At 36.2% G+C, this 25676-nt stretch overlaps 2 protein-coding genes and 1 non-coding gene across 3 annotated transcripts; 1 reads left to right on the top strand and 2 right to left on the bottom strand.

Annotated features, from left to right (window-relative positions):
- Positions 1-750: 750 nt before the first annotated feature.
- LOC133304477 (uncharacterized) lies at positions 751-4978 on the bottom strand. Its single transcript, XM_061504518.1, has 8 exons — positions 3817-4978; positions 3518-3602; positions 2483-2579; positions 2178-2241; positions 2035-2091; positions 1658-1695; positions 1486-1567; positions 751-998 (listed from the first exon to the last, which is right to left on the bottom strand). The coding sequence occupies exons 1-8, from the start codon at positions 4903-4905 to the stop codon at positions 909-911; spliced, it is 1602 nt and encodes a 533-aa protein (XP_061360502.1). The 5' UTR covers positions 4906-4978; the 3' UTR covers positions 751-908.
- A 3797-nt stretch (positions 4979-8775) lies between these two features.
- TRNAS-AGA (transfer RNA serine (anticodon AGA)) lies at positions 8776-8857 on the bottom strand. Its single transcript has one exon. It is a non-coding gene; the product is annotated as a tRNA-Ser (tRNA).
- An 822-nt stretch (positions 8858-9679) lies between these two features.
- Positions 9680-14254, top strand: LOC133304478 (protein DJ-1 homolog D). The gene is made up of 5 exons (XM_061504519.1): positions 9680-9890; positions 9989-10105; positions 10520-10960; positions 11429-11791; positions 13902-14254. The coding sequence occupies exons 1-5, from the start codon at positions 9837-9839 to the stop codon at positions 14088-14090; spliced, it is 1164 nt and encodes a 387-aa protein (XP_061360503.1). The 5' UTR covers positions 9680-9836; the 3' UTR covers positions 14091-14254.
- Positions 14255-25676: the final 11422 nt, after the last annotated feature.

Here is a 25676-nt window from a genome sequence, read left to right as displayed (position 1 = left end):
ACAAATTCCAAATAAACTTCGTATTAATCTAATTATTATGTATAAACTATAAAAAAAAATGAAATTTATTATTTTTATGTTACATAAAAAAAAATTTATTTCCTACGCACAAATTTAATATGGATCCCACTCAATTTTTTTTTTCTCTTTCTCTGAAAATAGACCCCACCCGCATGAATGAGATAATAATTATCTCCTATAAAAAACTATTACCCAAAAAAAAAAAAATATTACCTAACTATATATATTTTAGGTTCCCTAACGGACTAAATTGCTTTATAGAGGATTGCTTTATAGAGGAAAAAGATTCAGGACCCCGCGAAAGGAATATATATATATATATATATATATATATATATATATATATATATATATATATATATATATGAAGTAGGATTCTTTGACACCAGTGTCAAATTTCAAATTTGACACCTCATCTGATAGCCGTTAGATCAAAAAAGATCAACGATTCTGATTTGTAAGCATATGACACCATTGATTTTGTTTGATCTAATGACTCTCAGATGAACTTGATTTTGTTTGATCTAATGACTCTCAGATGAACTGTTAAATTTGAAATTTGCCAGTAGTGTCAAAAAATCCTATCTCTCTCTCTCTCTCTCTCTCTATATATATATATATATATATATATATATATATATATATATATATATATATATATATATATATATATATACCCATTATAATTTGAAACTACAATAATAAAGCCGTTGGACAAAAACGGTGCAAGACCATGATCTCAACAACATTTGCAAATCACATTTCTTTCTCCATTACCCTGAATAATCTATTCCTCGTTCTGGGCAAATAACAGATTTTACATGCATTTAAAAAAAAAAAAAAACTTTAATAACTCTATTCAAGTTTACTCTTTAGTCATACAAAAGTTATAACGCCATTATGAACTTCTGAATTTTTGTCTGTGCTCGCTCCTTTTCTTCTGGTCCATCAAGATCACCAATATTGTCATGATATTCCTGTACCAGATAAAGAAGAAATTCCAGTTGATTAGATCCTCTGCCTTTTCTTTTTAAAAATACTGGGTTTCTAGGAGTGATGCACTGTATTAGTATTCAAGCACATCATGAGCAAGGATGCTAAGCAAGGTCAGTTATAGAAAAGGAAATATAAACAAATTAATTAAAGGTTTGATACCCTAGGGACAGGTACACCGCAGCCAAAGCACTATTAAGGGATAACAAACTTCAGACTCTTAATTCGAAACTTCAAATTTTTTAGTAGGAAGGGACTAAAACTTCATTTTTTGAATCATAAAATGGCCGGTGCCTTGAAATATTGAAAAGCATGAGAAATATTACAAACTGATATTTAACTTGGACAGTTGGACGACTTAGGACTTCATCAATGCATCCTCAAACACAAAGCAACACTCACAAGATAAAAATAAACAAACAACAAATTTCAAGATTCTTATTTCAAATATTAACCACCGGGGACATATACCTGAAGTACATCCTTGACATGCTTCTTACTAAGTTTGTTCTGCTTGAGAAGTAGTTCAATTCTTCCTCTCATTTGCGGATGCCTGACCGCAAAGTATTTAATTAGGACAAGCCAGGTGAAAACATACATATCAAAGTTAATAGCATATACATATATAGGTGCAAATACTTACTCTGAGCACCAAAGATGACCCAAAATGACAGCAATCAACTGCAGAATCATTTATAAAACTATCAGTACACAAAAGTTGCTGCAAAACAGGTATCTACTCATTCATAGATGGTGCTATTACAAGCACCACTGGTGTTCACTAAAAATTTTCCTAAATGCAATTCAAAATGGAAAGAAAATAAAACTATAAAATCCTTGTTGGTTTAACCGTTGTTGTTTTAAGCACAAAGAACAAATTCCAAGTATGTTTCCTAAGAAATCATGAAAAGTCACTACTATTTTTGAAGCAGTTATAAATGAGTTCACAAAACACCAAAAACTACAACTAAGACATTTCTCAGCATCAGATAGTCTATTTAACAAACAAAAAAATCTTACCTGCAGAGTATAAAGTCCAGATTCTAGTTTCCGATTGTATTTTTCATCTTCATCCATCTATAAAATATAAGAATATTAGATTTTGCTCAGAAAAAGGTTTATTTCAATATGACATGTAGAAGCAGAATAAGCAAGTAAACCACCTCCAAGTCATCAAGCTCAATTTGATTCAACCGTTCAGTTTCTGCTTTGACTCTATCTGAATATCTGGTGGGGGAAAAACTCAGTATGCTCAAATGACAATACAAGCTTTAAATCAAGAGCTTTAACTCAGTATGCTCAAATGACAATACAAGCTTTAAATCAAGAGCACTACAACCACAAATTTTATAATTCTACATACAAAGATGTGTGCTAACTTAAAGATTGATAACTAGCATCTTGGAACAAATGGAGTAAGTTCAATAATCAAGAACTTCACAAAGAGATGAGGACAAGTCCAACCTACCTGATGTATAGTTCCATTAGCCTGTCTATCTTCTCACATTCATTTTCAACAAATTTACTTAATAATCGTTCTCTCCTAGAACCCCTCAAGATCCCACCTGGGAAAATATACAGAGAACTGAAGTTCAAAATCACAAAAGGGGAAAAGTACAGTATACACAAACCGTGCCTCAATAAAATACATATTTCAATTTCATGGATGGATGCACTTAATCCCACTTTGAAAAGCATTAGCCTGGCTATCTTCTCATACTCATTTTCAACAAATTTACTTAGTATTCTTTCTCTCCTAGAACCCCTCAAGATTCCACCAGGGAAAATATATAGAGTACTGAATTTCAAAATCACAAAAGGGAAAAATACAGGATGCATATACCTAGTTTAACTGAAATGCATATTTCAATTTCATGCATGGATGCCCTTAATGTCACTCTGAAAAGCTTTAGCCTGTCTATCTTCTCATACTCATTTTCAACAAATTTAATTAGTATTCTTTCTCTGCTAGAACCCCTCAAAATTCCAACAGGAAAATATATAAGATACTGAAGTTCAATATCACAAAAGGGAAAAGTACAGTATACATATATCATGTCTCACTAAAATGCATAGTTCATACATGGATGCATTTAATGACACTTTCGAAAACATAAAAATTTGATATTACTTTGATATATAAATAACATGTAACAGACACCAAGAGCATTTTAATAAGGCATGTAACACATTCCACACACAGGCAACAATGTGGGAGCATGTACCACATTTCAGACATAGGCAACAATTTGGGAGTGCGACCTTCAACAATAACCACCCCAGCCTTTTCCCACTGGGAGACATTGGTCAGATAGATTAATTGATAGCATTAGGCTCTATTAAAAACCATATTTTCAGTAAACCATTTAGAGCAAAAACTCTCCTTTGTGATTGAGGATGATCATACCCAGTCAAATGCATGAAGCACTGTATTTGTAGAGCAACAAGCAAATAAGACATCCTAAGTCAAAACTCAAATAAGAAACTTCACTTGCCTGCTTACCAAATAATGAAGCAATCAGTGACACAAGGCGCTCCTCTAAATCCTCTTGGTACCGTTCTTTCTTGTTCTTCTTACTGATGGGAATCTATATACCAAAATATACAACATATTAGGTGCAATCTATTTATAAGATGTCTATGTAATCACATTAAAGAAAGCATACAAAATTCGAACATATTTAAAGTAACAATCGTTCAATAATAATCCATTCCAGGAACTAATAACAATTAATAATCAGGCAACATTTAAAATCTTGACGGTTCTGCAAATGGGCAATAGCGGAAGGTAGTAGCACTTGCCTTACCCATAAAAGCTGCAAACGCTGTCTTCAAGCCCAAAACATCCACAAACCGTTCACAAGCAGGAGGGTACTTGGTCATTGCAAAATCAAGCGCCCTTATAGCCGACCCATAAGCCAATTTCTTCTGTTTCATGATAATTATCATCAACTCCACCCCTTCAGCCTTTACAAACCTTTCCTTATTCTCCAAAGGCATCAACAAACAGCACAAGCAATCAAACAAATTCTCCACCATCTCTTCCTCATCCGAACTCTTGGGGTCCTTAGACTTGTACATTGCCACTGCCTGCAGCACCACATCCACCCCATTCATCTGCCCCAACTTCTTCTGATTCACCGTACTGCTCTGCAGCAAAATGGCCAAAATCTCCGAAGCATATTGCTTATTACTATCAAATTCCCTCACTTTGATCTTCCCCAGCAACCACTTCAACAGCTTGGTCTTCTCACACACCAATTCCGCCACCGCGGGCTTAACCTCGATCAAATTCTCGATCGTCGCGAGAGTATTGTAAACTGCGGCAGCTTCATCCGAGTCAGAATCAGACAACCGGTGCAAATTCTGAACCAAGAGTTCGAGCGCGCTGCTCTCGACCAAAGCATCGACCAAAACCCTAGCCGGTTCATCATTCTCGTCGAGAACATCCTCGTCGGTTAGGTCCTGCAGCAACTGAACGACGTCGATGGCGATGTCGGTGTTATCGTGGTTGAGCAAGTCAACAATTGAGGGAACGACATTGAGGTTGACGAAATCCGGGTACAGTTCGGGTGCTCCGGCGAGAACCTTCAGCTTCTGGAGCTCTTCGTGGAGCTCCACTTCAGAATCGGCAAACCGATCGGGCTGGTTCGGGTACTTCAATCGGGCTTCGATGTTCTCCTTGAGGCGACGCTCCAAGGCGAGAACGAGCTTCTTTAGGGTTCGAAGGTCCATAACTTCCACGGTGTTCTGTGATTTCTCGATGGCTTCCAGAAGGGAAAGATCGATGCTGTTGTTGTTATTGTCGTCGTTGAATCCATTGGATCTTGATGCTGGAGCCGGTGATACGGTGTCGTCGAACTTGCGCTTACGGGCGTTCGCTACCTCCATTGTCGCCGGAGCTAGGGTTAGGGTACACAGAGTGTTAGGGTTCAGAGGAAGCGGCGCGACTTAGTAAAATATTTGGCTCAAACGCCGTTGCCGTTTAGAAATGAAAAAACAGTGGAGTAAAATGGATAGACGAGTGAAGTAAAAAATATCACTCGTTTTGGTATTAATTCAATGAAAATAAAATGTATATTGTACATGAGTGAAATGTGAATGATGTTGATGATCAAAACCTCTCTAGTGCTCATTTTTCCACACTGCAAGAGGAAACATTTTTCTACCTTCAACAGCATTTTCATCATTTAATTTAGAGTAAATATCATTTTTGGTCCTCAACAAATTTTACGATGTCATCTTTAATCCCTAGTAATAAAAAAGGTCACATGTGGTCCCTGATTTTTTCAAATTAGGCCCACGTTAGTCCTTCCATTAGTGAGGATCCAATATCGTTACTAACATTTCTCATGTGAACCGTTAAGTCGCTGAGTCAGATTCCAAGTAGGATATAAAACGGCGTCGTACCTTAAGCGGCTGTCTTCTTCTCTTTCTTTTCTTTATTTCTTAAAATACAATAACCCAACACACCCATCGTCTTCTCCGCAACCAAATCCTGCTGCCCCTCTCCTTCTCCGCCATGCCTCCTACCATGATTTTTCTTCCTCGCTCGTCCAAGATCAGTATGTTGTCTTGTTATAGCATTGAGAGATGGGATGAACCTTATACCCTATAAAAAATGTTGTCTTTGTTTGAAGAAATTGCATGGCAGCCCCAACATTTTCTTCTATAAGTTTAGCTACCTGTCTTTCTATGCCATTTGACCACTTGTCCCAAGCTGGTCGATTTCTTGCACCTTCACCGCCTTCTTTCTGATCATCGCGAAATTTGTTAAATTGCTTGAAGAGATAAAATTAAAAATTTTCTAACTACCCATTCTTCACAATAATTACCTCGACTGATGATAATGGGATGTCAGTTACCAGTGGTGCCACTGCACCAACTCCGCCCAATCTACTCATGCTTAAAACCTGAAAGGCAGGTGAATCAACAAAATCATTGGAAGTTGTTTGCACTGCTACAAATTCAAATTTGAACTAAAAACAGTCTTTTGCTTTTGTTTAAATATCATGGATCAAACAACAATTTGTAATCCACCATACCCTTAAAAATTATTAGAAAGTTAAAAATAACTATAGTGCATTAAGTGTTAAAAATCGACAATCACACAAAATCGACAAAACAGAAAAAGAGAAAAGAGATTGACCCAGTGATTTATCATAGTTCATCCAATATAGGCTACGTCCAGCTTGTCTGTATTATATTCACCACACCTCCACTTGTTACAAGTCACTCAGTTTACAAGGAGAACATAAATAGGATTAGAAAAATCCTAACAACAGTTATTCATGGGCTCAATCCCAAACTATTAAGAATAAGAAAAAAGAAAAATTACAATAAAACAGAGACCTAACAGCAGCTATTCAGGGACCTCAGTTGCCTTTCTGCTGATCTCGACAACAAGGGCCCTCATCAGCATGTGGAATATGAGTCATACCCAACATTAAGAAGCCTGAAAATGCTATCATTTCATTGTATTTAGATATTCCCTAGTCTTCAGGAATAATATATATTGGCCAATGGATTCTCATCCAAAGTGGCACCCACCATTTTGTGTGGTTCATGATCATGAGTTGAATCATAACTAATTGATCTCAGTTGGGGGTTGGGGATAAAAATGCATAGGTTAACAGATTTAACTGAAAACACCCACAAAATTATAAAAGGCCATTTGAAACTGTCATTAATTACTTTATATAAATAAATCCCCAAACATAAAATCTATGGCTTTATAAACATATATTGACTGGAAAAAACAAGAACACTAAAAGCATAAATTGAAAATCCTCCATACTCTATAATAATGCCTATTTCCTTGTATTGTATGTTCTATCTAACCTCCATAAAAGAAGAAAGACAAAAATGCAGGGAAAGGGGGAAGGGTGTCAAGAAATTTACATTTTGAACAACACAATGCATTCAGCCAAACTCCACCCATTGTACAAAATTTGGTTCAACTTCAACAAACTCATTATATATAAGGAAAAAAAGCTCTTTGATGAGCCAAGAGTGTTTTTTTACTTGAAAAGAAAAACCTATTTTTTAAAACTTAAACGTTCATAATACAGTTACACAAGTAATGAAATCTGCTTAATTGTACTTAAACTCAAATTGATCTTAAACTATGTATCATTATCATGTCAGGAAGCTGGAAATTGGAGGGGACAATCATAGGTACATCTTCTGTAAATGTTAGTTTGAATTTTATTTTATTTTTTTGGTACATCAACATAATTTAAATCACTTAAGGTTGACCTTTAATCTTGCTCAGTCTAGATCTAACCCTTGTGCATAATTCATTCATCTTCAACTTGTATTCTTAGTCTTGTGTCTATTTCCAAAGGTTATACTCCAAGTTAACTCCTAAGCCCTAAATGGTGATCCATTTACACCAAGTACAGAATTTCAGTGAGACCTGTTGTTTATGTCTATAGCAAGATGGATGGCATCAACAAGCATATGCAAAACAAATCTCTCAAATGTAATTTCAAGAATCTCAATAAATGAGATTCTTTTATTTGCAAAGAAATAACCATTCCACTACTTGGGTGTTATTTTCATTAAATTTTAAAATGTTTTGTTTGCTTTATACAGGCTATGTAATGGTCGTAATTTGAACTGGCTAATATACGCTCCCATTTTTTTCACACAATAATATCTCCCTTCCCACCTTTTATTTGTGTGTAATTATATGTCAAAAATCAGATTCTGTCCAAGTGATTTTCATTTGTTAAACAACAATCACATCTTTTTTGTATTTTAGTTCTTGTTTACTACACAAAATGGATCCAGCACAAAGCTCAAAACTCTGCCGCTTACAGGCTTCTAAACATTCCCTTTTCTCCTCCCCTTCCCTGTCATGTCAACTATTAAACAAAACATGAGAATCAGTTTAAACAAATAGGATCACCATGTTCATTTCATCCTTCACTAAAACCACACTCATGCTACCCTAGTTCATGTCATTTGTTAAAACCGGAAGTGGGGGGATGGTGGTGTAAGAAGGGTTCTAATCTTGGACGAGGGAGGAAGAAAAATCATGGCAGGAGGCATGGCGGAGAAGGAAAGGGGAAACAAGATTTGGTTGTGGAGAAGAAGATGGGTGTGTTGGGTTATTGTGCCTTCAGAAATAAAGAAACGAAAGAGAAGAAGACAGCCACTTAAGGTAGATTGACATGAAAAACTAATACGACGTCATTTTATATCCTAATTGGAATATGAATTAGCGACTTAGCGGTCCACGTGAAAAACGTTAGTACTGACATTGGAGCCCCACTAACGGAAGGACTAACGTGGGCCTAATTTGAAAAAATCAAGGATCACAAATGGTCTTTTTCTTGCTAGGGATTAAAGAGGGTATCGTGAAATTTGCTGAGAATTAAAAATGGTATTTACTCTTTAATCTATGATGGCTATGTCAGTGAGAATCATATGGTCCATAAAATCCAAGAGTCAGAAACCTTTTAGATGAAGAAATACATAAATGTGACATTTTCTATCACTGGTTTTGGTCCCATACTTAAAACTTGTAGTGGCTTAAATCACAATGAAACAAAACATCTTGATAAGTGAAATAAGTATAAAAATGTGTGTATTTAAGCCGGATATAACTTTCATGCACAATTTGTATAAAAATTAATGTAGTGCACTACATATTTTAAAGTCGCGCGAATGGAGCTTATGCACTTAGAAAGAGTACTTCTCTCTCTATGTTAATTACAATCCCATTTTATAAAGAAAGAAAAGTAAAATAAATATCGTGAACGGCAGGATTCGAACCTGCGCGGGCAGAGCCCACATGATTTCTAGTCATGCCCGATAACCACTCCGGCACGTCCACTTTGATGTCAGAATTGCAAAAGGATATTTCATAGACACTAAAACAATAAAAGGAAAAAACACTTTGTCCACATCAATTCTCCCAAAAGAAAAAAGGGAAAAGTTTACCGATGTCCATGTGGTTTGCTTCAGAATCATTGATGCCCCTGTGGTTTTTTTCTATCACATATGCCCCTAAGCTTTGTAAAAAATAAGAAACCACAGGGGTATATGTGATAAAAAACATAACCTTTTACAAACCACAGGGGTATGTGTGATAAGAAAAAAACCACAGGGGCATAAGTGATTCTGAAGTAAATCACAAGGACATTAGTGAACTTTTCCTAATAAAAAAACAGGAATAGAGCCACAGCATAGAATATGCTGGTTCAATCCAGAGATTTCCAAATCAATTTTCTTGTCTCGTGAACTGAGTGCTGTCCTTCCTTATCCTCATGCATCTTTTTGTCTTGTCAACTACATGGTAGAAATAATCAATGTGTATTTTTTTCATATCTAATTACTTTTACATAGAAGCCCCTCACAAATCATAAACCCAACTTGAAGAAACAAGGAGTATTTAATTTGTTTTTCTAATATATTTATTCGAGAGATGTTATATTTATAAAATTATGAATTCTCACATTGGTTGCAAGAAAAAAAATAATATTATTTTACAAAGTTTACTATAGTAAAATATATAATTTTTGATATTGCTTTAGAAAATTTAAAAAAAAAAAAAAAATATTTGTGTAACTATCATCAAAGCACTGAAAAAAATAAGAAGCAATCTTTCATCCCTGCAATCATTCATCCTTCAAACTTTCAGTCAAAATCATGGGAGTCCAATCATCACGTAAAAAAGTGACAATTTGATGTGACACTATCCAAAGCTTGAAACTTTATCAGTGGTGCAAACTTGCTCTACAAAAGGGTTGTTGTGTATATAATCATTTCCTCCAACCCTACACACTCAGAGAGTGTCAGTAGCAATAGCAACCATGGCTCCCAAAAGGGTTCTGTTGATTTGTGGGGACTACATGGAAGACTATGAAGTACGTTCACTCCTTCTTCTTCTTCTTCTTCATCATCATCATCCCCTTCTTCCATTCATAGTGTTTTTTCAATTCACTTCTCTTGTTTTGTGTTTCAGGGCATTTTCCCATTTCACGCACTGCAAGCCTTTGGTGTCACCGTCGACGCCGTTTGTCCAGGAAAGAAAGCCGGCGATGTCTGCCGCACCGCCGTGCATATTCTTTCCGGTGGCCAGGTCTCTCCTACATTCCCGGGCACTTGTTACTTTTTTGGGTTTGGTTTCTTATATAATGTTTCCAATCATTGAAATGTTTAATTTTTTTTTTTTTCATTTGATTTGATTTAGGATTCAATTCGTAAAAAATAAGGTTTGAATTGAATGGATGAATAAAATTATACTTATAATAGGTGAAATGGAGAATCAAAACCAAATAAATTTCTACGTGTACACAACTTAAAATCAAAAGGGTTTCAAAATCAAATCTAATCTAATTTTATGACTTTAGGAAAAAAAAAACAAAAAAAAAAATCATTTGTAAATCTAATCAATCAATTCCCAATGTTTGTAGTTCCAAACATGCTGTTGGTGAGCTTTGTAATTTGTATGCTAAAGTTTTGATCTTGAGTAATGCATTTTGATTGGTTTCAGACTTATACTGAGACACGTGGTCACAATTTTGAGCTCAATGCAACTTTTGATGAAATTGATGCCACAAGCTATGATGGGTTGTGGTTGCCTGGTGGAAGGGCACCTGAGTATCTTGCTCATATTCCTGGTGTTGTAGAAGTGGTGACAAAGTTTGTCAGTTCTGGAAAAGCAATTGCTTGCATTTGTCATGGACAATTGATTCTGGCAGCTGCTGGAGTAGTTAAAGGTCGGAAGTGCACGGCTTTTCCTCCTGTTAAACCGGTACTGGTTGATGCTGGTGCTCATTGGGTTGAACCTGAGACCATGTCAGCAACTGTGGTGGATGGTAATCTCATTACAGCACCTACTTATGAAGCGCACCCGGAATTTATTCAGCATTTTGTGAAGGCATTAGGAGGCAAAATAAGTGGCTCCAGTAAAAGAATCCTCTTTATTTGTGGGGTAGGTTTAAATGTTTTTGATGTTGTTTGCAGTTGAAAATCATGGGCTGGATAACTCTCTCCTTATTTCTTTTGGCGTGACTAGTTGTAGGAGTAGAATTTTCAGTCATAGAGCTGATGAGTATTTACTACTTTGTACCTACCAAGGGGTTTTTGTTTGAGAAATTCCTAGCTACACATGGTGTAAGACTGTCTTCTTACACTATACCATTAAGCTTGGCACCTCAGTTATGTAGGCCACTTGCCAATATCTATACACTAACAATTATTAACATTCAAATAATTAAAGTGGGAGACGATGATGGCCTACATAGTTGACTTGTCACACTTCAATGTTATAGTGTATGAGCAAGTCGTGCACCTAGTGTGCCCAAGAATTTCTCTTTGTTTTGATGTTTATTTCATAAAACATTTCACCTTCATTGCTATGATGATTGATGAAGATGTGTTTTAACAATTTTAATTGCAGGATTACATGGAAGATTATGAGGTCAAGGTTCCTTTTCAGGCCCTTCAGGCTTTAGGATGCCATGTTGATGCAGTTTGCCCCACAAAGAAGGCTGGTGACACTTGCCCAACTGCTGTTCATGATTTTGAAGGAGATCAAACTTACAGTGAGAAGCCAGGACATGATTTTACTTTAACTGCGACCTATGATGATGTGGATGCTTCAGGCTATGATGCTCTTGTCATACCTGGAGGTCGATCACCTGAGTATTTGTCATTGAATGAGTCAGTTATTGCCTTGGTGAAGCATTTCATGGAAAGCAAGAAGCCAGTGGCATCTATCTGCCATGGCCAACAGATTTTGGCTGCTGCTGGTGTTCTCAAGGTATTATTTCTATAAACTCAAAAGAAACACTGTGTACCTACAAAAAAAATAAAAATAAGAAACACTGTGTGTGTTATGTTTCACGCATGTTTTCAACCAGCATTTGAATAGAGTAGCTTTTGATATGGTTTGACAAAAAGTGAATGAGTTGTACAGTCTTTAGGTAATCTTGAACTCGAGGTATTTTACTACTGTATTTTTCGAACTTTTGTTCAATCTACACTTGTTTCCATGCGTCTTTCTAGTCAAGATTTGTCATGTACCAACTATTAGTAAAGAAAAGCACCATTTCCAGCATCTCACTATATCTTGTAACTTCAGTTATTAGATCTAACTGTAAGCAGACATAATTCTTTTGAATTTTTTGGGTTACAAAGGTGTAACTAGGGAGGCTGAGCAAGTAGGAAATTATCACTTACAGGGTCACAGTCATTTCCTTATATAACTCATGTAGTGTTGTTATAGATTGTACTTTTGATCTTAACTTTCATATTAATTTCTTGATGCTTTTTAGGCACATGATGCCCTTTTAGTTTTTACTCTTCAACAATGCTTTTGGGAAGATATAATGTTTGTGACATGTGAGTCTTGGTCTTTGTATGTGCTTAACAAACTACAAGTTGAGATTAAGCAATTCATGAACTCAAGGTGCAGTTTGATTGTACTTTATATTTTTGTGTCCTTTTTTCCAATCTTTTCTGTAATTACTGTTATACTTCGCAGACCAGTTGCTTCTGAATTTTTTCATCCTGCCTTTTGTCCCTAGCTTCATTCTAGAGTTGTTTTTATTTTGTGATATGTTGGTAGAGACATACACCATGGATTGAGAATGACAGCATCTCCTTAGCAGACTTACTTTGTAATTGATCTGGATTAATGAAATCTATACAGCCATCTTCTGTGTGGCTTTATCTCCTTGTGTATTTTGTGTTCATGAAATGCTAGCATGACTTTTGTTGCTCATATTTATTCTTATCTTTGTTCTTTCTCACTTAGGCAGTCTTCTACTTTTTGTACAACTTTTTTTGCTTGCTTGGATAATTGGATTTTAATCCTTAATAACCTTAATGAGATGTATCGCTTTCCTCGCCCTCCATCTCCCATCAAGGAATAGAACAGATGATGGTATTGTGTAACTGTAAATATTATAAGGAAAAACGTTTGTTCTTTTAAAGGATATAACTTTGTGTCAATTTATATCCTAACCGTTGATTTCCGTCAATTAACGGTTATGATTTATTGAATTTTAATGTGAATTATTAATTAATTAATAAGTTTGATCCAATGAATCCTAACAATTGATTGACGATAATCAACGGTTAGAATCTAAAATGACACAAAATTATATCCTTTAAAAGACAAATATTTTTCCCATATTAAAAATAGAGTAATATACTGCGAGGGAGGAAATCCAACATCATAATAAATTTTGGATAGTAGGTAGAAAAACACAATGAGTGTCATTGAATATTGTAAAGAATCAATTCAACCAAAAATTTAAGCTGGTGGGTGAGGTTACCTTAATAGTTTAATATTTCTCTAAAATGCCCCCTCATACGAGAGTCCACTGGCCTTGAAGGGTGGACAATGCATAAGTCTATCTACCTGTGCTAAGAAACTCCATAAGACTTAATTAATTATTAATTAAATGGGGGTGGTGAGAATCGAACCCGTGACACTGAGGCTCTGATACCATGTAAAGAACCTCTTCAACCCGAAACATTAAGGTGTTGGGTGAGGGCTTTTTTAATGGTTTTATATTATTCTCTAATACACTCCTCAATGCAAGAGCCTTTTGGGCTTATAGCGTGGATATTGTACAGGCCCAATTTTTAGTTTACCTTGTGCTATTTAATTCCACTAAAAAGTAAGGAGCGATGATGATCGAACTCGTGAATTGGTTCTTTACAAATATTTTGGTCAGAAAAAACATAATATTTCTGTCATTCCCCTTATTTCATTTATTGCTACAGAACTTGAAATCAAATGCTATTATTTTGGTGCTTTGTTGTTCTATTCTACACTGTTTCCAAGTGATGGCATAATTGGTACACTGGATGGTACAATGACATCTTGGTGCTATGATGACATACATTTTTTATCCTAACAGGGAAGGAAGTGCACTGCTTATCCGGCTGTGAAGCTTAACGTGGTTCTGTCAGGAGCAACGTGGCTGGAGCCTGACCCCATAAGCCGTTGCTTCACTGATGGAAATCTGGTTACTGGAGCTGCATGGCCAGGGCATCCTGAGTTCATTTCTCAGTTTATGGCACTACTTGGTATTCATGTGTCTTTCTAGCAGCCCTTTGTAATTTAATGAATAAAACTTGGCTTATGCGTTTTGTATCAAATATCCAAAATATGTGGATGTGTATTACAGTACTGTATTTTAAGTACTTGTTGTGTACAGGGCATGTATATGCACCCACTTTATGAGCAATTAAGGGACTCTTTGGTGGCTAATTGTGATGCTATCACCAATTAAATAATTGGTAGTTTCATCGTTACATTATTACCCGTTACTGGAGTTAAACGATTGAAATAGATTTTGTAGGCACTCAAGAGAATTGATAGTAAAACCATGAAACATGTGGAACAAGTGCCACAAAATTATTTCAACATGGTATCGAATTCGAGTCCCGGAAATGCAGTGTCTTAAAAATTGGGTAAGGATAATTTTGTCACTCTTATGGTCCTGCTTGACACAACCTGATTAAATGATGATCTAGTAAGAAAATTTTGAAAAAAAAAAAAGAGAATGAGAGGGAGAAAGGAAGTTAAGATGTTTGAGCAGAAGAAGCAGTTAAAGCACTGGATTTGGGGAGAATCCTCAGGAAAGAATAAGAGTTGTTGATGTACGACAGGTGGGCAATGTAATGGAGAGATATGTTGTTGAACTTCTTCCTTCAATGCTAAGCCCTAGCTCATTGAGGGGTTTCCTAAAAATCTTAAACCCTAGATCTCACCTCCTCTATATATTCATTAGTTGTGGGCCGAGGCTAGGTTAAGAGAGAGAGAGATTAAAATTATTTGAGAGAAATATTATTTGAGCAAAGCTTTATGCTTTGCATTTGAGAGATCTCTAGAAAGAGTTTGAGTGAAACATCTCTAGGGAGGTTTGATTATCACCATTGTTGGAGAGATTGAGTTAATCACCACATTGGTGAATTTGATTCTTTGTAACCATTATTTTCATAGTGAATTTTTTGATCTGGACTAGGTCCCGTGGGTTTTTATTTCTTCATTGGAGGAGATTTTCCCACATTAAAAACTGTTTGTGTTCTCCTTCTCTCTCTCTCTCTCCTCTTTTGTGTTTTTCGTTTTTCTGCTGCGCTGACCGACCTGGTGAAGTTCAGGCTGAGGTATTGCCGAGATCCGAGATCCAGGATCTCGTTGATTGACTTCCGCGAAAAGGCCCCTGAGCCGCTCTGAGGGAACCGATTTCCCAACAGTGGTATCAGAGCCCGAGTTCGACGGGTTCTGAGGGAGACGAGATGGAGACTAGTGGTATAACCTATGATGGAGATATGTTCAAGCTGACCGCAGATAATTTCACCTATTGGAGACCGATGATGGAAGATCATCTCTACTGCAAAGATTTACATGAGCCCATTATCCTTGGCGAGAGACTGACAGGCAAATCCGATAAGGAGTGGGAGATCCAGAGTCGTAAGGCGGTAGCTACGATCAGAAAATATATTGACAAGAGCCTCTTTGAGCACGTGTCCGAGTTCACGAACGCGTATGAGTTGTGGACGAAGCTGGAGTCCATGATTCAGAAGAAGACTCCCAGGAACAAAGCTCACCTGGTTCGCCGACTTGTGAAGTTGGAATACAAGGACGGCATGAGCATGATTGAACACCTCAACACCTACAAAGGTATTGTGAATCAGTTGTCAAAGGCTGAGATGAAAATTGATGACGAGATGCAGGCGTTGCTGTTGTTGAGCTCGCTGCCAGAAAGCTGGGATATTCTGGTGGTGACCTTGAATAATTCAACTCTAAATGGAAAATTGAAGATAGACGTCGTGACAGACAGCCTCCTGGGCGAAGAAGCTAGGAGAAGAGAACGAGGTATTTCGAGCACGTCTGAGGCCAACGTTGCTGAGAATAGAGGGAAATCTGACTCCCGGGGTAGAAGCGAAAGTCAGGGTCGAGATTGTGATAGAAGAGGAAAGTCCAAAGGTCGGTCAAAGTCGAAATATGATCTGAAGTGCTTTTACTGTGGAAAGACAGGTCATAAGAAGCCAGACTGCTGGACCCTACAGAATGATGAGAAGAACGACTCTGTGTAGCCGAATCAGATTATTCCCAAGAAGAGGGAAGACAAGAGCACCACTGCGATGACTGCCAACCCAGATGCCGAGATATTCCTCCTAGGTGAGGATAATTATTTGAATGTTGCATATGATGACTACACTTGGATTGTTGACTCCGGTGCCTCCTTCCACGTTACTCCACATAAAAGTTTTTTCTCCTCTTACCGAGGTGGTGATTTTGGAGTCGTGAAGATGGGAAATCAAGTGACCAGCAAGATTGTTGGTGTCGGTGATGTGACCCTGACCACGAATGTTGGGTGCCGACTTGTGTTGAAGGATGTAAGGCATGTTCCTGACATGCGGTTGAACCTAATCTCGGTAGGCAAGCTTGATGATGCTGGGTTAGTGAACTACTTCGGTAGTGTTAGATGGAAGCTGGCCAAGGGAAACTTGGTCGTTGCGCGAGGTAAGAAGGAAGGCTCCTTGTACGTGATGCAAGGAAAGATCAATGGCGAAGAAGTCAATTCTGTCTAAGATGGGCCTAGCTTGGAGCTATGGCACAAGCGCCTCGGCCACATGAGCGAGAAAGGGCTCCAGATCTTGAACAAGAAAGGATTACTGACCAGGTTGAAAGGCCAAGCGTTGGAGAGTTGCACGCATTGCCTAGCTGAAAAGCAGCACCGAGTTTCTTTTGTGAGACCGGATCAACCCAGACGACGCAGGTATATTCTTGACCTCGTCCATACTGATGTTTGCTCCATGTCGAAAAAATCCCTTGGAGGAGCTCAGTATTTTGTTTCATTTATTGATGACAATTCCTGCAAAGTGTGGGTATATTTGTTGAAGTCTAAAGACCAGGTACTCCAATCCTTTAAAGAATTTCATGCAATGGTTGAAAGGGAGACTGACAAGAAATTGAAGGTGGTCCGATCTGATAATGGTGGTGAGTATTGCGGCCCATTTGATGCATATTGCAGAGCGGCTGAGATTCGACTTAAGAAGACGCCCCCCAAGACTCCACAGTTGAATGGACTTGCTGAGAGGATGAACCGAACTATTAAAGAGGTTGTGGGAAGACAATTTGAAAAGCATGAGTCCAAAATTTTATGGTATTAGATGCATTGCTTATATTATTATATTTAGTATATATTTTTATAGAGGCAGGATCCTTTGACACCGGTGAAATTTGACACCTCATCTATGAGCCGTTAGATCAAAAAAATCAACGACTCTGATTTGTAAGCATGTGACACCATTGATCTTTTTTGATCTAACGGCTCTCAGATGAGGTGTCAAATTTCAAATTTGACACCGGTGCCAAATGATCCTACCTCATTTTTTATATAAATTTAATTGAACCAGTTCAACTTGTAATCCACAGGTTAAATTAATAATTTATTGATCCAATATTATGACTGATTCAATAATCTGTCCGAGTTTAATAATATTGATCTACACTTTAATAAATTTCACCAACTAACTAGATTATAAACTCCATAAAACATATCAGAAGAACGAGTAATCAAGAGAATAGATATATGATAACTTCAACATAATTCAAATGAAGCGAGGGTATGGAATAACTAAGGAAAATTTTCAGCTAGCAAATTGTTTTTTTTTTTTTTTTTTATAACAGCTAGCAAATTGTTTTAAGTTAGAATAAGAGAGGTTCTATATATTTTCTATTAGGCTTTAATGTTTCTAAAGTGAATGTAGATAAGTTATATACATTCGCACCCAAAACGACGTCGTTTTGGATTGAAAAATTAAAAAATTATAATGAAAAAGACTATTATAACCTTAAAATAAATTATAATTACAAAAATACCTTGATTTCTGTCTCAAAACGACGTCGTTTTGGGCTCACTGTAGATAAGTTATCTACATTGACTGTAGAAAAAACGAACCCTTTCTATTAATATCATAATGAGGCAAAGGTTCGAAAATATTATTTCGTACAAACTATTCTTATTCTTTACCATTAACTCTCTTCTAATGACAAAAAGATCTTTATCATTTGATTTCTAATCTTTCATTATTTTTGCTACCTTAACTCTGAACTCGTAATCCTTGTTTCAAACTGTTTATTTCTATAACATAAATGTTTGTCCTAAATGAATTTAAAAGGGAGTGAATTTGGTTATATAAACTCAATGAATATAAATCAATACTAATTTTTCAATAATAATTTTGACCAATAAAAAAAATATCAAAGACATAACACAAGTACTTACCTAGGAAAAACTCGTAAAGGAGGAAAAAAAATCATGATTCCAACTTTGATACCTTTATCCAATTTGGGTGAATGATATTAACATCAACATCACATTTAACCCAGGCTAATTGGAATCAGTGGTAGATAAACCTAATGATAAATAAGAGGAGATTAAAAAATAAAATAATAAATAAATAAAAATAAAAACAAAAAACAAAAATAAAAATAAATAAATAAATACAAAAATAAAAACAAAAAAAATTCGGGAAGGGGGAAATAAGATAAAAGACAAGAAGGGGAAAAGAAAGAGAGAGGGGATTGAAGAGGAAAAGGACTAAAAAGCGACCATCTGGAACATAGGAATAACAAAGGGTTTAACTTTCCACCTGCTTATAGCTTTTCTCCATTCCTTCCTAAGACACACCGTTCACCAATCTATATCACACTCCATTAAGTCTTGTTTAACTACCTTTCCCCAAGTAAGTTTCGGTCTTCCTCTACCTCTCTTTGTGTCGAGCTCTTGGTAATAGATTTTTGTTCTTACAGGAGCATCCAAGGGCCGTCAAATTACGTGCCTAAACCACCTCAATCTATGTTCCCTCATCTTTTCAGTTACCAGTACTACTTCTACCTTTCGTCGAATATCTTCATTTCTTATCTTATCTGTCTTCGTATAACCACACATCCACCTTAACATCCTCATTTATGCTACTCCCATTTTATGCTTGTGTTACCTATGTGTTGGCCAACATTCAGCTCCATATAACATTACAGGCCTTACTAGTGTCATATAGAATTTTCCTTTCATCTTAAGGGGAATTTTACGGTCACACAACAACTCAGATGCACTCTGCCATGTCATCCATCCTGCTCTGATTCTATGATTTATATCCTCATCAATCTCACCACTTTTTTTGCAAAATTGATCCCAGGTATCTCAAAGCATCTTTCTTGGTTACCTCTTGACCAAGTAGATGCGTGGGGTCTTGATCTCCATCTCTTACCAGAGAAAACTCACATTTCATATATTCAGTCTTGCTCCGGCTTAACGTGAAACTTTTAGACTCCAAAGTGCTTCTCCATAATTCAAGTTTCTTATTAACACCGTCTTTGGTCTCATCAATAAATACAATATCATCTAGAAAAAGCATACACCACGACAATTCCTCTTGAATGTCTTTTGTTAGTTCATCCAGCACTAAGGCAAAGAGATAAGGACTCAGAGCTAAACCTTGGTGTACATCTACTGTAATAGAAAAATAACTTGATGTTCCATTACAAGCTTTCACACATGTAGTAGCCTCATCATACATATCCTTGATTGAATTTACATACTTTGATGGTACTTTTTTCTTCTCAAGAACCCACCATAAAACTTTTCTTGGGACACTATCGTATGCATTCTCAAGATATATGAACACTATATGTAAATCCTTCTTTTTTTCTTGATATCTTTCCATCAATTGACGCATCAAGAAAATAGCTTATATGGTACATCTTTCTGGCATAAATCCAAATTAATTAACAGAAACCTTGGCCCTCTCTCCTCAAACGATGTTCAATAACTCTCTCCCACAACTTCATAGTGTGGCTCATAAGCTTAATGCCTCTATAGTTAGAACAATTCTGGATATCTCCCTTGTTTTTGTAAATAGGCATAAACACACTCTTCCACCAAGCATCAGGCATTTTATTTATTTGAAGAAACTTATTGAAAAGATTGGTCAGCTAATTTATTGCCACCTCCCCAAGCCCCTCCACACTTCAACAGGTAAGCCATCGGGTCCCAAAGCTTTATTAGTCTTCATCCTCTTTAAAGCTTCCTTGACTTCATGTGTATTGATTCTGCGCATAAATCTTCTGTTCAAATGATCATAATTCATAAGTATCCTCCCAGCCCACCTCGTTTTTATCGCCATCCCCATTAAAAAGATTGTTAAAGTAGTTCATCTATCTTTCATTTACATCTTCATCTTTTACCAAAAGTTTTTGGTTTTCATCCTTGATGCATCTAATTTAGGTGAGGTCTTTACTTTTCTTATCCCTCAGTTTTGCAAGTATGTATATACCTTTTTCACCATCCTTGCTCCCAAGATTTTTATACAAATCGGCGAAAACCTTACCTTTAGCTTTTCGCACTACTTTCTTTGCATTTTTCTCGCCAATCTAAACTTTTGCAAATTATTATCATTGAGACTTTTATGCAAAGATCTAAAGCATTCATTTTTCTATTTAATTGCCTCTTGCACTTCTCTATTCAACCACCATGTTTCCTTTGTATGGAATCCAATTCCTTTGCTTTCTCCTAGCACCCTCTTTCTCACATTTTGGACACACAGCCATCTCATTGCAAGGCATAATCAAGATTTTATCTTGCACCTTCGATATTCATGATTTCATGATAATTGAGTTATATTCACTTTTTCATAATTCACCACAAATTAAATCCTTCTAGAAACTTCCAAAAATTGAACAAACTATATAATTTGGCTTCACTTGTTGTTATCAAAATTAGACAAGATGTGGGATTTAATGACAAATATTTTAAATATAGTTCTCAAATGATATATATATATATATATATATATATATATATATATATATATAGGAAGGAAGGTTATACTTACAACCTTTTTTTACAACCTCTTACAATCATATATCATAACCGTTGATTTCCGCCAATTGTAATAGCCCCAAACCCTGTAGCAGGATATTGTCCGCTTTGCCGCGCACATAAGCACCGTCGCGCACATATTCATGATTTCATGATAATTGAGTTATATTCACTTTTTCATAATTCACCACAAATTAAATCCTTCTAGAAACTTCCAAAAATTGAACAAACTATATAATTTGGCTTCATATAATAACCCTTACTAGTAATGGTGGATTTAATATTGAAGAATAATTAGAAGTAAAAGAAATAAAGTCACCTTTGGTGAAAAAGGAGTTAAAATGACAGTTAAGGAGTAAAAATGCAGGTAAATAAAGTTACCCGAAAGTAAAAAGTAAAATTATAAATATTACCATAAAAATATTCTGGACTAGTATACAAAGTTTGGTAGGGAATGGAGATGTGTAGATAGGTAAGCTGTTACCCAGTTAAAGAGTAACTTCAAATAAAAGCCTACCCGTAAGCTTTCATTTCTTCCTCTCCGTGCGCGTTGGTTACTGTCATTTTTTTTCCTTAGAAGCCAACGTAGGGTTTCATCTTTTCTTCCTTCCATTCTCACTCATTTGGTCACCAAAAGTCATGATGCCATACATGAAAATTGTAGAAAAAAGGCTAGTGAATCCATTCCACCACTCTATTTGGGCTGATTTGGCTTGTGGAGAGAGTTATTCATCACCCCTAATTCGTGGCACTATTCATCCTTGTGAAATAGTGGGGCTTTTGAGTGAGCAAAGCTTAGGTTTTGTTCTTTGGAGCTTGGAATAGCAACTATAGGTAAGAAACCTCTAATTCTATGGTTCTATGTTTGTGATTTAAGTCTTGATAATTGTGAGCATATTTTGGTAGAAAATAATTTAGTTTGAATTGGAAATTGATGATGAATTGTTGTTCGTAGTAGTTGAAAAGTTATTGAGAATGGATGTTGAAATTTGAGAAAATGGATGGCCTACCTCTCATGTATAATTCAACCTATATACAATAAAAGGGGTAGACCAAGTGTTTGATGAAATGCCAAAGTGAAAATAATACCTTGTATGTAATTACTGATAAGTGGTGTGAATTAGGATTGGTAAAAGTGATGAAAGTTAAAGAAAAAGACATTGTTCCTATATATATGTATTCTGGCCAAGAGGAAAAAGAACAAAGAATATTATGCTTTAATATGTTTGAATGTGTGTTTATGTGTCTTGAGGTTGGTTAATGATTATCTACTTAATTGGAGTTATGTGAAGTGAGAAATAAAGGAAAGAAAAACATAAGAAAAAAAATGATAAACACTTATGAGTGCAAATCTGCCTTCATCCTGAAATAGGTACAAATGAGGTATTTGGTGATATTTAAATAAGAGATGATGATGGATATTCGATGTAGTGATGAAGGGAATGGTTGCTAACAAAAGATAGCTTGAGAAAAAGTCATGAACACACCTATATGTGTCATTTTCAACCCTTAAAGAAGTAAATGAGTTGGAATTGTATTGGACTTGGAATTATGATTTGTAAGTTATGTTGAGGACATGATAAGTCCATGTAAAGTGAGAAATTCCCACTAAGAGTTAGTGGTTTTATCCTAACTAGCTTTGGGGTTCTATATGTAAGTTTGAAAGGAATTAGTATATGACTTGTGTATTGGCATAGATTTAGCATAAACGTAAAGAAACGAAAATAAACGATAAAATGTATGCCTTATGTAAAATCTAGGCATGATAGCATTTTATTGATTTGTATTTTTGTATTCTTCCTCTAGGTGTACCTAGGGACTGAAAAAAATCGGAACCTTCTTGAAGATATATAAGTAACTTGTGCCACAAGTAAGCGGATTGAAAAAGCTTCAAAAGGTAAGCTCTATGTTTATGGGGTTCGCTCCTACTTTGTGTTCCGCCATAGTGTACGGACTGTGGTCGGGTTGTATGATATGTATGAGATATATATAGATGCATTCATATAGAGCTATATGATAATATGATATGGTTTGTTTTGATGTGTTTACTTTGATGTGTTAATATGATATGTTTTGTTATGATATGACTTCTGTAATATGATTTCTGTAACAATATCTGGCCATTGATTGTATAGTACCCGGATGTTCGCTTTGGGGTCCTCCCTCGGGACTGATGGTGTACGCCTCTGATATGTTCTGGTTCTGCTTTGGGGTCCTCCCTCGGGAACACGTGCGTTGATTTCCGCTTGGGGTCCTCCCTTGGGAATGACTGCGTACGCCTCTGATATGTTCTGGTTCCGCTTTGGGGTCCTCCCTCGGGAACACGTGCGTTGATTTTCGCTTGGGGTCCTCCCTTGGGAATGACTGCGTACGCCTCTGATATGTTCTGGTTCCGCTTTGGGGTCCTCCCTCGGGAACACGTGCGTTGATTTCCGCTTGGGGTCCTCCCTTCGGAATGACTGCGTACGCCTCTGATATGTTCTGGTTTCGCTTGGGGTCCTCCCTTGGGAATAACTGCGTACGTTTCTGATAAGATATGTGTATATGTTTTGTTTGGTTATGATATTTGATTATATGACATGTTTTATGGGATATGTATGATGATTTTGTAAATGATATTTGTTACGTACGTTGATTTCCGCTTGGGGTCATTCCTTGGGAACAATTGCGTACATCTCTGATATAACACGTTTTGTTCTGATGTGAGTATTATGATGATTTTTGTAAAAGATATTTGTTACGTGCGTTGATTTTTGCTTGGGGTCATCCCTTGGGAATGACTGCGTTTGTCTTTGATAAGATATGTATATATGCTTTGTTCAGTTATGATAATTGCTTATATGATGTTTTGTATATTATGTATCTGACTGTCATGCAGGAAGTGAGCCCAAGGTATGGAGGGTTTTCCATAAACCTGGAGTTTACTAGAGATTCGTCTCTAACCCCGTTTGGGGATATGATTTCAGGAACACAGTTAATTGAAGAGCCTCATGGGACCAGGACACTAACTGTGGCTAGAGGTACTAGTATGAGGATGTGGAGTTCTGGGTGGTCGGATGCTACTATTTGTTTTAGACGTATTTTTGGAAAAGATGTATTGTTGCATAGTGTTCATATTGATACATGTACATTTATGTATTCAGGCATGATGATATGACTATGTAGTATTCAGTTATGTTATGTATTGGATTGCATGCTATTAGATTTGTGGCACGGAGCCAAGTTCAGCATGCGCCCATAGATGGGTATCTGAGTATATTTGCATGACTGGTACTTCTGGAAATATATATTGTTTAAACTGTCTATCAGGAACTCTTGAGAGTGGGATTGGAAAATCCCCAGTTGTCCGATTTACAGAGGTTACTCTGTCCGATTTTCGTCTCCGTAAAATAAGAATTAAATTAGAAGAAGTATGCAATGTGATATGTCATGTGAAAAAGGATTAAAGAAAAAGAAAAAGTTAATTCGTATTTTCGTAAGTTAAGTCTTCCGTTGTTTCTGTTAAGTATCATATGCATGTTAATTGAACCGGCTCGAGGCTGGGGATGTTACACTTCACTTGTTGTTATCAAAATTAGACAAGATGTGGGATTTAATGACAAATATTTTAAATATAGTTCTCAAATGATATATATATATATATAGGAAGGAAGGTTATACTTACAACCTTTTTTTACAACCTCTTACAACCATATATCATAACCGTTGATTTCCGCCAATTGTAATAGCCCCAAACCCTGTAGCAGGATATTGTCCGCTTTGCCGCGCACATAAGCACCGTCGAGCTCACAGTTTTACGTTTCGGGTTACCCCCAAAAGGCCTCCTACAAGGAAAGGTATCCACACCCTTATATAAGGCATGCTTCGTTCCCCTCTCCAACCGATGTGGGACATTACATCCTCCCCCACTGGGAATACAGCGTCCCCGCTGTACACACCGGTCCAGGGCCAGGCTCTGATACCATATGTAACAGCCCCAAACCCTGTAGCAGGATATTGTCCGCTTTGCCCCGCGCACAAGCACCGTCGAGCTCACGGTTTTACGTTTCGGGTTACCCCCAAAAGGCCTCCTACAAGGAAAGGTATCCACACTCTTATATAAGGCATGCTTCGTTCTCCTCTCCAACCGATGTGGGACATTACACCAATCAACGATTGTCATTTATTATGAATTAATAATTAATTAATGAGTTTAATTTGCGAATCATAACCGTTGATTGTCATAAAAAAATTTCTCTCTTCTACAATCTCCGTCACTCTCTCTCATAACTTTCTCTTTCCATCATGTTTTAGTCACCACTATCTAACGGTTATAAAAGAAATGGTAAACTTAATTGGTAGTAAGTATAATCTTTTCCACAAACAATTTACAAATTTTTATTAAGGCATAAGTTTTTAATCCAATTAAAGAACTCCCTGTTCAAATTTATTATAAAATATATTTTTTTTTGAATTTTTTTCATTTTAATACCAAATATAAGGAAATACTTAACATCTCAATAGTGTTTTTGACATGTAAAACATTTAAATTTTGAATCCACACACAACCCATAATATAAAGATATCATAAAAATAAAATTTCAAAATGTTTAAAAATTTATAAGATTAATTTTAAAACTTTCTCTTTAAGACATGCAGGTTAAATTACATTACTATTACTAATCCATCAATTGTGTTTTTTTTTTTTTTTTTTTTTTATATTTTATTATTTGATTTGACAGCTTGGTTCTCATAATTTTTATACATGCAATTGGTTAACTATTTATGACTAACTAGGATGTATTGAACTTGATCTAG

This window comes from Gastrolobium bilobum, unplaced genomic scaffold, assembly GCF_033153095.1.
Source record: "Gastrolobium bilobum isolate Gb01-03AN ecotype WA unplaced genomic scaffold, APGP_CSIRO_Gbil_v1 utg31211, whole genome shotgun sequence".
NCBI lineage: Eukaryota > Viridiplantae > Streptophyta > Magnoliopsida > Fabales > Fabaceae > Gastrolobium > Gastrolobium bilobum.
Note: the sequence above shows the minus strand (reverse complement) of the source record. Positions and strands in the feature narration are given on the sequence as shown.